Consider the following 12523-nt stretch of genomic DNA (forward strand, 5'->3'; position numbering starts at 1 on the left):
GAATCAAACAGTTTTGTTCCAGTGCCTTCATAATCTCAGCAGTGTTCTCCCTATAAACAGTTTCTTCAAATATCTAAAATTAGGAAGTGAGGATTTCCTAATTGGTCATTTGGGATTAGCTTTGGAGAAGGAATTGGTTATCCTTGGTTCTTTTTCTTCTGCCTTAGTTAAGGTTGAAAGCAACTTGGTGCAGAGTTGTGAAGCAAGCAAAGAAAAGACTAGTGGTGATGTGGCTGCTTTATCAGACATAGAGGAAAGCATCCATGCCTACAGAAAAGAACTTCAGAGAGAAAAGAAGCAAAAGTTGGGGACGAACCTAAAAGTGAGTGGTGCCCTTTACAGAGAAATGACTTTGAAATTAGCTGAGGTTCAGCTGAAATCAGACCTTGCTGCCCAGAAAGTGACTGATTTATAATTACAATCTCGGCTTGGTTATATTTTAGAATATTTTTCCCTGCCAGAATGTTTTGGTCCTACTTGTTTTCATCTTACATTATATGCCTTCTCTGTAAAAGTAAAGATTGAGGCTTAGTGTAGAATCTTGAAGATGCACAAAATAGCATGCCTTAGAGCAGCACTTCTCACCTAGGCTCATTTTGCCTCCCAGGGGCGTTTGGCTATGTCTGGAGATATTTTTTGGTTGTCAGGAGTAGTGGCAGGTGGGGAGGGCAAGAGAGGGGTGCTATTCAGATCTAGTGGGTTGAGGCGAGGGATGCGGCTAAACTTCCTACACAGCAAAGCACAGCCCCCGACAGGGGAGGGTCCAGCCCAAATGTGAGTAATGCCCGGGGTGGAGAAATCCTGCCTTAGTGTTTCCACTTAAGACATAGGTGATGGAACAATATTTTGTTCTAAATCTTCAAAAAACCTTAAGTAGCCCTTTTATTATACTCTGCTTAGTAAAACCTAGCATATAAAAATGAGCTTCAGGGCTTCCCTGGTGGCACAGTGGTTGAGAGTCTGACTGCCGATGCAGGGGACATGGGTTCGTGCCCCAGTCCGGGAAGATCCCACATGCCGTGGAGCGGCTGGGCCCATGAGCCATGGCCGCTGAGCCTGAGCGTCCGGAGCCTGTGCTCCGCAGTGGGAGAGGCCACAACAGTGAGAGGCCCGCGTACTGCAAAAAAAAAAAAAAAAAAAGCTTCAAACAGATAAACAAGGTTGTCACGATTCAGAAGTTTCTGTAAATATCAAGCCCCTGTGGAAGTTTAAATGGCAGAGTGTCTAGGTGAGACCATTATGGCGGAAACCCTTATTAAATTAAATTTTCTTAGAAAGCCTCTATGAAATTGTGTAAGTCTATAGGCATGTGAAAATTTGGGGGCATTTCTTTGAAAAGCATCTCTCTTTCAAAAGGCTAAGCATACCTCATAGGCCACTATTTTTAAAAAATTGAAATTGCCTTTAAGCCATCTGAAATTCCAACTCTAGGCAAAGCTAAAATGTAAAATCCGAACTAAAGTAACTTAAAGAATATGGCACTCCTTAGGGACTGAGAAATTTAAAAATAAGTGAAAATTCACTTCAGTTAAGTGATTTTTTAAGGGGTCCAGTGAGGCATTTCAAAGGGATAAAAATTCAACCTATTCTCTTTTCTTTTTGGAAAAAATAAGAATTCTGAAGTAATAAGAGAATGTCAGGAGAAGGAAAAAGACACAAAAGGATATGGGCCAAAAGGAATGTTTCTGATCCTTTTTGCTCTAAAATCCATAAGTGAGATGGAAGTTTCTGTCTCACTTGAGAGACATAAAGATGATTATAGAAACCGGCATTTCACACTTGCAGCAGTGAAGTGCTAATCCCCCCACCCCATGCCTCAGAAGTGCTTGTCCCTAATGATCTGGTGATGCAAGTGGGTTTTTGAGAAGCTAGGTTATTACTGTCTTGTCTCGGTTTTTATGGTTGTCCATATAATATGCTACCTCTTTTTTTAGTAATCCATTGCAAATTGAGTTCTATAGCTCTATAGCTCGATTTCTATGAAATTTCAATGAAAAATATTTCAGACTTTCTGGAAATGAAAATGTGATAATTTCAGGATTAATTGTGGAAGTCAGAAAGCAATGTGTGTCAGTAGGTGTAGTGAAACTTCCCATGACATGTTCTGAAAGGACAACCAGGTAGAAAATATAGGAACTAAATTGTAAAATGGAGGCTGTCAAAAAACTAAACAGAATTTGATTGTAATAGTTTATCTATAGAAAAGCTAGGATAGTAAAAAAAAAATAGCATATTGCTTATTTTTTATTTATAAAAGCAAACAAAAGGTGTTAATCTGTATGTACCAAATAACCTCTTTACAAGTGAGCTTTGTACTCCAGTGTAATTTGTTTTTCTTTTTCTTCTTTTTCTTTTTCTTTTTTCACACACACACACACACTGTATTTTATTTTTACAAGAGATAAATAAACTGACAACAAGCATTGTAAATGGATGACTACAACAAAAGCAACAATGATTGCAATTACCAAACACACTCATACTATGTCATAATATTGACATTCAGTCCAGTAATCCTCCACTGTAACAGCTTCTTTACTTTGCGTGAAAATTTTTTTTTTAACATCTTTATTGGGGTATAATTGCTTTACAATGGTGTGTTAGTTTCTGCTTTATAACAAAGTGAATCAGTTATGCATATAACATATACATATGTTCCCATATCTCTTCGCTCTTGCGTCTCCCTCCCTCCCACCCTCCCTATCCCACCCCTCCAGGCGGTCACAGAGCACCGAGCTGATCTCCCTGTGCTATGCGGCTGCTTCCCACTAGCTATCTACCTTATGTTTGGTAGTGTATATATGTCCATGCCTCTCTCTCTGTCACAGCTCACCCTTCCCCCTCCCCATATCCTCAAGTCCGTTCTCCAGTACGTCTGTGTCTTTATTCCTGTCTTACCCCTAGGTTCTTCATGACATTTTTTTTCTTAAATTCGACATATATGTGTTAGCATACGGTATTTGTCTTTCTCTTTCTGACTAACTTCACTCTGTATGACAGACTCTAGGTCTATCCACCTCATTACATATAGCTCAATTTTATTTCTTTTTATGACTGAGTAATATTCCATTGTATATATGTGCCACATCTTCTTTATCCATTCATCCAATGATGGGCTCTTAGGTTGTTTCCATCTCCAGACTATTGTAAATAGAGCTACAATGAATATTTTGTTACATGACTCTTTTTGAATTTTGGTTTTCTCAGGAAATATGCCCAGTAGTGGGATTGCTGGGTCATATGGTAGTTCTATTTGCAGTTTTTTAAGGAACCTCCATACTGCTCTCCATAGTGGCTGAACCAATTCACATTCCCACCAGCAGTGCAAGAGGGTTCCCTTTTCTCCACACCCTCTCCAGCATTTATTGTTTCTAGATTTTTTGATGATGGCCATTCTGACCACTGTGAGATGATATCTCATTGTAGTTTTGATTTGCATTTCTCTAATGATTAATGATGTTGAGCATTCTTTCATGTGTTTGTTGGCAGTCTGTATATCTTCTTTGGAGAAATGTCTCTTTAGGTCTTCTGCCCATTTTTGGATTGGGTTGTTTGTTTTTTTGTTATTGAGCTGCATGAGCTGCTTGTAAATTTTGGAGATTAATCCTTTGTCACTTGCTTCATTTGCAAATATTTTCTGCCATTCTGAGGGTTGTCTTTTGGTCTTATTTATGGTTTCCTTTGCTGTGCAAAAGCTTTGAAGTTTCATTAGGTCCCATTTGTTTATTTTTGTTTTTATTTCCATTTCTGTAGGAGGTGGGTCAAAAAGGATCTTGCTGTGATTTATGTCATAGAGTGTTCTGCCTATGTTTTCCTCTAAGAGTTTGATAGTTTCTGGCCTTACATTTAAGTTTTTAATCCATTTTGAGCTTATTTTTGTGTATGGTGTTAGGGAGTGATCTAATTTCATACTTTTACATGTACCTGTCCGGTTTTCCCAGCACCACTTATTGAAGAGGCTGTCCTTTCTCCACTGTACATTCCTGCCTCCTTTATCAAACATAAGGTGACCATATGTGTGTGGGTTTATCTCTGGGCTTTCTATCCTTTTCCATTGATCTATCTTTCTCTTTTTGTGCCAGTACCATACTGTCTTGATTACTGTAGCTTTGTAGTATAGTCTGAAGTCAGGGAGCCTGATTCCTCCAGCTCCATTTTTCGTTCTCAAGATTGCTTTGGCTATTCGGGGTCTTTTGTGTTTCCATACAAATTGTGAAATTTTTTGTTCTAGTTCTGTGAAAAACGCCGGTGGTAGTTTGATAGGGATTGCATTGAATCTGTAGATTGCTTTGGGTAGTAGAGTCATTTTCACAATGTTAATTCTTCCAATCGAAGAACATGGTATATCTCTCCATCTATTGGTATCATCTTTAATTTCTTTCATCAGTGTCTTATAATTTTCTGCATACAGGTCTTTTGTCTCGTTAGGTAGGTTTATTCCTAGATATTTTATTCTTTTTGTTGTAATGGTAAATGGGAGTGTTTTCTTGATTTCACTTTCAGATTTTTCATCATTAGTGTATAGGAATGCTAGAGATTTCAGTGCATTAGTTTTGTATCCTACTACTTGACCAAATTCATTGATTAGCTCTAGTAGTTTTCTGGTAGCATCTTTAGGATTCTCTATGTATAGTATCATGTCATCTGCAAACAGTGACAGCTTTACTTCTTCTTTTCTGATTTGGATTCCTTTTATTTCCTTTTCTTCTCTGATTGCTGTGGCTACAACTTCCAAAACTATGTTGAATAATAGTGGTGAGAGTGGGCAACCTTGTCTTGTTCCTGATCTTAGTGGAAATGCTTTCAGTTTTTCACCATTGAGGATGATGTTGGCTGTGGGCTTGTCATATATGGCCTTTGTTATGTTGAGGAAAGTTCCCTCTATGCCTACTTTCTGCAGGGTTTTTATCATAAATGGGTGTTGAATTTTGTCAAAAGCTTTCTCTGCATCTATTGAGATGATCATATGGTTTTTCTCCTTCAATTTGTTAATATGGTTTATCACATTGATAGATTTGCGTATATTGAAGAATCCTTGCATTCCTGGAATAAACCCCACTTGATCATGGTGTATGATCCTTTTAATGTGCTGTTGGATTCTGTTTGCTAGTATTTGGTTGAGGATTTTTGCATCTATGTTCATCAGTGATATTGGCCTTTAGTTTTCTTTCTTTGTGACATCCTTGTCTAGTTTTGGTATCAAGGTGATGGTGGCCTCGTAGAAGGAATTTGGGAGTGTTTCTCCCTCTGCTATATTTTGGAAGAGTTTGAGAAGGATAGTTGTTAGCTCTTCTCTAAATGTTTGATAGAATTTGCCTGTGAAGCCATCTGGTCCTGGGCTTTTGTTTGTTGGAAGATTTAAAATCACAGTTTCAACTTCAGGGCTTGTGATTGGTGTGTTCATATTTTCTATTTCTTCCTGATTCAGTCTTGGCAGTTTGTGCATTTCTAAGAATTTGTCCATTTCTTCCAGGTTGTCCATTTTATTGGCATAGAGTTGCTTGTAGTAATCTCTCATGATCTTTTTTATTTCTGCAGTGTCAGTTGTCACTTCTCCTTTTTCATTTCTAATTCTATTGATTTGAGTCTTCTCCCTTTTTTTCTTGATGAGTCTTGCTAATGGTTTATCTATTTTGTTTTTCTTCTCAAAGAACCAGCTTTTAGTTTTATTGATCTTTGCTATTGTTTCCTTCATTTCTTTTTCATTTATTTCTGATCTGATTTTTATGATTTCTTTCCTTCTGCTACCTTTGGGGTTTTTTTGTTCTTCTTTCTCTAACTGCTTTAGGTGCAAAGTTAGGTTGTTTATTCGAGATGTTTCCTGTTTCTTAAGGTGGGCTTCTCTTGCTATAGACTTCCCTCTTAGAACTGCTTTTGCTGCATCCCATAGGTTTTGGGTCGTTGTGTCTCCATTGTCATTTGTTTCTAGGTATTCTTTTATTTCCTCTTTGATTTCTTCAGTGATCACTTGGTTATTAAGTACTGTATTGTTTAGCCTCCATGTGTTTGTATTTTTTACAGATCTTTTCCTGTAATTGATATCTAGTCTCATGGTGTTGTGGTTGGAAAAGATACTTGATACAATTTCAATTTTCTTAAATTTACCAGGGCTTGATTTGTGACCCAAGATATGATCTATCCTGGAGAATGTTCCATGAGCACTTGAGAAAAATGTGTATTCTGTTGTTTTTGGATGGAATGTCCTATAAATATCAATTAAGTCCATCTTGTTTAATGTATCATTTAAAGCTTGTGTCTCCTTATCTATTTTCATTTTGGATGATCTGTCCATTGGTGAAAGTGGGGTGCTAAAGTCCCCTACTATGAATGTGTTACTGTCGATTTCCCCTTTTATGGCTGTTAGTATTTGCCTTTGTATTGAGGTGCTCCTATGTTGGGTGCATAAATATTTATAATTGTTATATCTTCTTCTTGGATTGATCCCTTGATCATTATGTAGTGTCCTTCTTTGTCTCTTTTAATAGTCTTTATTTTAAAGTCTATTTTGTCTGATATGAGAATTGCTCCTCCAGCTTTCTTTTGGTTTCCATTTGCATGGAATATCTTTTTCCATCCCCTTACTTTCAGTCTGTATGTGTCTCTAGGTCTGAAGTGGGTCTCTTGTAGACAGCATATATATGGGTCTTGTTTTTGTATTCATTCAGCCAGTCTGTGTCTTTTTGTGGGAGCATTAGTCCATTTACATTTAAGGTAATTATCGATATGTATGTTCCTCTTCCCATCTTGTTAATTGTTTTGGGTTCGTTATTATAGGTCTTTACCTTCTCTTGTGTTTCTTGCCTAGAGAAGATCCTTTAGCATTTGTTGTAAAGCTGGTTTGGTGGTGCTGAACTCTCTCAGCTTTTGCTTGTCTATAAGGGTTTTAATTTCTCCATCAAATCTGAATGAGATCCTTACTGGGTAGAATAATCTTGGTTGCAGGTTTTTCTCCTTCCTCACTTTCAGTATGTCCTGCCACTCCCTTCTGGCTTGCAGAGTTTCTGCTGAGAGATCAGCTGTTAACCTTATGGGGATTCCCTTGTGTGTTATTTGTTGTTTTTCCCTTGCTGCTTTTAATATGTTTTCTTTGTATTTAATTTTTGACAGTTTGATTAATATGTGTCTTGGCATATTTCTCCTTGGATTTATCCTGTATGGGACTCTCTGTGCTTCCTGGACTTGATTAACTGTTTCCTTTCCCATATTAGGAAAGTTTTCAACTATAAACTCTTCAAATATTTTCTCAGTCCCTTTCTTTTTCTCTTCTTCTTCTGGAACCCCTATAATTTGAATGTTGGTGTGTTTAATGTTGTCCCAGAGGTCTCTGAGACTGTCCTCAGTTCTTTTCATTCTTTTTTCTTTATTCTGCTCTGCAGTAGTTATTTCTAGTATATTATCTTCTAGGTCACTTATCCGTTCTTCTGCCTCAGTTATTCTGCTATTGAGCCCATCTAGAGTCTTTTTCATTTCATTTATTGTGTTGTTCATCATTTTTTGTTTCATCTTTAATTCTTCTAGGTCCTTGTTCAATGTTTCTTGCATTTTGTCCATTCTATTTCCAAGATTTTGGATCATCTTTACTATCATTATTCTGAATTCTTTTTCAGGTAGACTGCCTATTTCCTCTTCATTTGTTAGGTCTGGTGGGTTTTTATCTTGCTCCTTCATCTGCTGTGTGTTTTTCTGTCTTCTCATTTTGCTTATCTTACTGTGTTTGGGGTCTCCTTTTTGCAGGCTGCAGGTTCATAGCTGCCGTTGTTTTTGGTGTCCGTCCCCAGTGGCTAAGGTTGGTTCAGTGGGTTGTGTAGGCTTCCTTGTGTAGGGGACTAGTGCCTGTGTTCTGGTGGATGAGGCTGGATATTGTCTCTCTAGTGGGCAGGTCCACGTCTGGTGTTGTGTTTTGGGGTGTCTGTGGACTTATTATGATTTTAGGCAGCCTCTCTGCTAATGGGTGGGGTTGTGTTCCTGTTTTGCTAGTTGTTTGCAATAGGTTGTCCAGCACTGTAGCTTGCTGGTCATTGAGTGAAGCTGGGTGCTGGTGTTGAGATGGAGATCTCTGGGAAATTTTCGCCGTTTGATATTATGTGGAGCTGGGAGGACTCTTGTTGATCAGTATCCTGAAGTTGGCTCTCCCACCTCAGAGGCACAGCACTGACTCCTGGCTGCAGCACCAATAGCCTTTCATCCACACAGGTCAGAATAAAAGGGAGAAAAAGTAGAGAGAAAGAAGTAGTAGAAGTAGGAAGAAAGAAAGAAAGAAGAAAGAAAGAAAGGAGGGAAGGAAGGAAGGAAGGCAGGAAGGAAGGAAGAAAGAAAGAAAAGGAAAGAAGGAAAGAAAAGAGGGAGGTAGGGAGGGAGGGAGGAAGGAAGGAAGGAAAAAAGAAAGAAAGAAGATGCAGTAAATTAAAATAAAGTATAATAAAGTTATTAAATTAAAAAATAATTATTTAGGAAAAAAAGAGGACGGATAGAACCTTAGGACAAATGGTGGAATCAAAGCTATACAGACAAACTCTTACACAGAAGCATACACATACACCCTCACAAAAAGGGGTAAAGGGGAAAAAATCATAAGTCTTGCTCTCAAAGTCCACCTCCTCAATTTGGGATGATTCGTTGTCTAAAGGAGGGAAGGGAGGAAAGAAAGAAAGAAGGTAAAGTGTAGTAAAGTTATTAGAATTAAACTTAATTATTAAGAAAAGAAAATTTTAAAAAAACCGGACGGATAGAACCGTAGGACAAATGGTGGAAGCAAAGGTATACAGACAAAATCTCACACAGAAGCATGCACATACACACTCACAAAAAGAGGAGAAGGGGAAAAATCATAAATCTTGCTCTCAAAGTCCACCTTCTCAGTTTGGGATGATTCGTTGTCTATTCATGTATTCCACAGATGCAGGGTACATCACGTTGGTTGTGGAGCTTTAATCCGCTGCTTTTGAGGCTGCTGGGAGAGATTTCCCTTTCTCTTCTTTGTTCTCACAGCTCCCAGGGGCTCAGCTTTGGATTTGGCCCCGCCTCTGCATGTAGGTCACTGGAGGGCGTCTGTTTTTTGCTCAGACAGGACGGGGTTAAAGGAGCCGCTGATTCGGGGGCTCTGGCTCACTCAGGTGGGGGGAGCGAGAGGCACAGTGTGCGGGGCGGTCCTGTGGCGGCAGAGGCCGGCGTGACATTGCACCAGCCTGAGGCCCGCCATGCGTTCTCCCGGGGAAGTTGTCCCTGGATCCCAGGACCCTGGCAGTGGCGGGCTGCACAGGCTCTTGGAAGGGGAGGTGTGGATAGTGACCTGTGCTCCGTTTCTGGGTTTCGCGCTTTCAGACGCGGCTCGCACCCGTTTCTGGGGTCCGCGTTTTTAGCTGCGTCTCGTGCGCGTCTCTAGGGTCCGCGTTTTCAGCCGCGGCTCGCGCCCGTCTCTGGGGTCCGCATTTTTCGCCGCGACTCGCGCGCGTCTCTGGAGTTCTTTTAGGCAGCACTCTTAAATCCCTGTCCTTGCGCACCAGGAAACAAAGAGGGAAGAAAAAGTCTCTTGCCTCTTCGGCAGCTCCAGACCTTTTCCCGGACTCCCTCCCGGCTAGCCGTGGTGCACTAACCCCTTCAGGCTGTGTTCACGCAGCCAACCCCAGTCCTCTCCTTGCTCTCCGACCAAAGCCGGAGCCTCAGCTCGCAGCCCCACCCGCCCCGGCAGGTGAGCAGACAAGCCTCTTGGGCTGGTGAGTGCCGGTAGGCGCCGATCCTCTGTGCGGGAATCTCCCCACTTTGCCCTCTGCACCCCTGTTGCTGTGCTCTCCTCTGCGGCTCCGAAGCTTTCCCCGTCAGCCTCCCGCAGTCTCCGCCCGCGAAGGGGCTTCCTAGTGTGTGGAAACTTTTCCTCCTTCACAGCTCCCTCCCACTGGTGCAGGTCCTGTCCCTATTCTTTTGTCTCTGTTTTTTCTTTTGCCCTACCCAGGTACGTGGGGAGTTTCTTGCCTTTTGGGAGGTCTGAGGTCTTCTGCCAGCGTTCAGTAGGTGTTCTATAGGAGTTACTCCACGTGTAGATGTATTTCTGGTGTATCTGTGGGGAGGAAGGTGATCTCCGCATCTTACTCTTCCGCCATCTTCCCCTCTGCCCCCCTCCAGTGAACATTGATTTGTATATTTTTTGCCTCTGAGTCCTTGTGGGATTTTTTTTTATTCAAACAGAAAGTCACAAAAATTTTAATCATCCTCATCAGTTCACTCAGTCCCATATAATCATTTTTTTGTCATCTTGATCTTCTGTTAGCACTTTCATGAGTTCAGTTTTCCGTTAGAGTTCTGAAAATGCTTATTCATTCAGTTCACCAGTATAGTCAGTTACCAGAAACCTGTACTTGTCAGAGTCTTTTCCGTGAATTTCTTGAAGATGAAACCCTTTTATAGGAACATTTTTGCAAAAGCATCACAGTACACCCAGAACTGTCTGGGAATGACAAAAGACTTAAAAATGACCACGGTTAAAGATCTGCTGAAAGTTCATAATAATGCAATTGGCAAGGAAATTTACTTATTTCTGAGACATACATTTTAAAGTAATAAGTAGAAGTATGACTTATAACATTATACCAAAACATATAAGATTTTTAGAAATTTCATTTAATGTCTGCAACATTTATATTAACATATTTCAATACAAATAACCCAAAGAAAGTTTAGTATTAGTTGTTTTTTTTGTTTGTTTGTTTATACTGTAGGTTCTTATGAGTCTTTAATTTTATACACATCAGTGTATACATGTCAATCCCAATCACCCAATTCAGCACACCACCATCCCCACCCCACTGTGATTTTCCCTTCTTGGTATCCATACGTTTGTTCTCTACATGTGTGTCTCAACTTCTGCCCTGCAAACCAGATCATCTGTACCATTTTTCTAGGTTCTACATACATGCGTTGACATACGATATTTCTTTTTCTCTTTCTGACTTACTTCACTCTGTATGACAGTCTCTAGATCCATCCACGTCACAACAAATGACTCAATTTCTTTCCTTTTTATGGCTGAGTAATATTCCATTGTGTACATGTATCACAACTTCTTTATCCATTCGTCTGTCGATGGGCATTTAGGTTGCTTCCATGACCTGGCTATTGTAAATAGTGCTCCAAAGAACATTGGGGTGCATGTGTCTTTTTGAATTATGGTTGTCTCAGGTATATGCCCAGTAGTGGGATTGCTGGATCATATGGTAATTCTATTTTTAGTTTTTTAAGGAACCTCCATACTGTTCTCCATAGTGGCTGTATCAATTTACATTCCCACCAACAGTGCAAGAGGGTTCCCTTATCTCCACACCCTCTCCAGCATTTGTTGTTTGTAGATTTTCTGATGAGGCTCATTCTGACTGGTGTGTGTGAGGTGATACCTCATTGTGGTTTTGATTTGCATTTCTTTAATAATTAGTCATGTTGAGCAGCTTTTCATGTGCTTCTTGGCCATCTGAATGTCTTCTTTAAAGAAATGTCTGTTTTGGTCTTCTGCCCATTTTTGGATTGGGTTGTTTGTTTCTTTAATATTGAGCTGCCTGAGCTGTTTATATATTTTGGAGATTAATCCTTTGTCCGATGATTCGTTTGCAGATATTTTCTGCCAGCCTGAGGGTTGTCTTTTGGTCTTGTTTATGGTCTCCTTTGCGGTGCAAAAGCTTTGAAGTTTCATTCGGTCCCATTTGTTTGTTTTTGTTTTTGTTTCCATTACTCTAGGAGGTGGATTAAAAAAGATGTTGCTGTGATTTATGTCAAAGAGTGTTCTTCCTATGTTTTCCTCTAAGAGTTTTATAGTGTCCGGTCTTACATTTAGGTCTCGAATCCATTTTGAGTTTATTTTTGTGTATGGTGTTAGGAAGTGTTCTAATTTCCTTCTTTTACATGTAGCTGTCCCATTTTCCCAGCACCCGTTATTGAAGAGACTGTCTTTTCTCCATTGTATATCTTTGCCTCCTTTGTCATAGATTAGTTGACCATAGGTGCGTGGGTTTATCTCTGGGCTTTCTATCTTGTTCCATTGACCTATGTTTCTGTTTTTGTGCCCATACCGTATTGTCTTGATTACTGTAGCTTTGTAGTATAGTCTGAAGTCAGGGAGTCTGATTCCTCCAGCTCCGTTTTTTTCCCTCAAGACTGCTTTGGCTGTTCAGGGTCTTTTGTGTCTCCATACAAATTTTAAGATGATTTGTTCTAGTTCCGTAAAAAATGCCATTGGTAATTTGATAGGGATTGCATTGAATCTGTAGATTGCTTTGGGTAGTATATTCATTTTCACAATATTGATTCTTCCAATCCGAGAATGTGGTATATCTCTCCATCTGTTGGTATCATCTTTAATTTCTTTCATCAGTGTCTTACAGTTTTCTGCATACAGGTCTTTTGTCTCCCTAGGTAGGTTTATGCCTAGGTATTTTGTTCTTTCTGTTGCAATGGTAAATGGGAATGTTTCCATAATTTCACTTTCAGACTTTTCATCATTAGTGTATAGGAATGCAAGAGATTTCTGTGCATTAATTTT

General features: G+C 39.7%; 1 protein-coding gene across 2 annotated transcripts in view; it reads left to right on the forward strand.

The window, feature by feature from the left end:
- The window catches only part of FANCB (FA complementation group B), a 51309-nt gene that overhangs the window by 22781 nt on the left and 16005 nt on the right, over positions 1 to 12523 (forward strand). Inside the window, exon 9 of one of the 2 annotated variants that reach the window (XM_033849761.2) lies at positions 1 to 12523. This exon is cut by the window's right edge and continues 16005 nt beyond it. In XM_033849761.2, coding sequence (XP_033705652.1) covers positions 1 to 415 — 415 coding nt within the window. In that variant the 3' untranslated portion in view covers positions 416 to 12523. The other variant, XM_073799611.1, reaches the window with a different exon arrangement.

Source organism: Tursiops truncatus, chromosome X (genome assembly GCF_011762595.2).
Source record: "Tursiops truncatus isolate mTurTru1 chromosome X, mTurTru1.mat.Y, whole genome shotgun sequence".
In the NCBI taxonomy this organism is placed as follows: Eukaryota; Metazoa; Chordata; class Mammalia; order Artiodactyla; family Delphinidae; genus Tursiops; species Tursiops truncatus.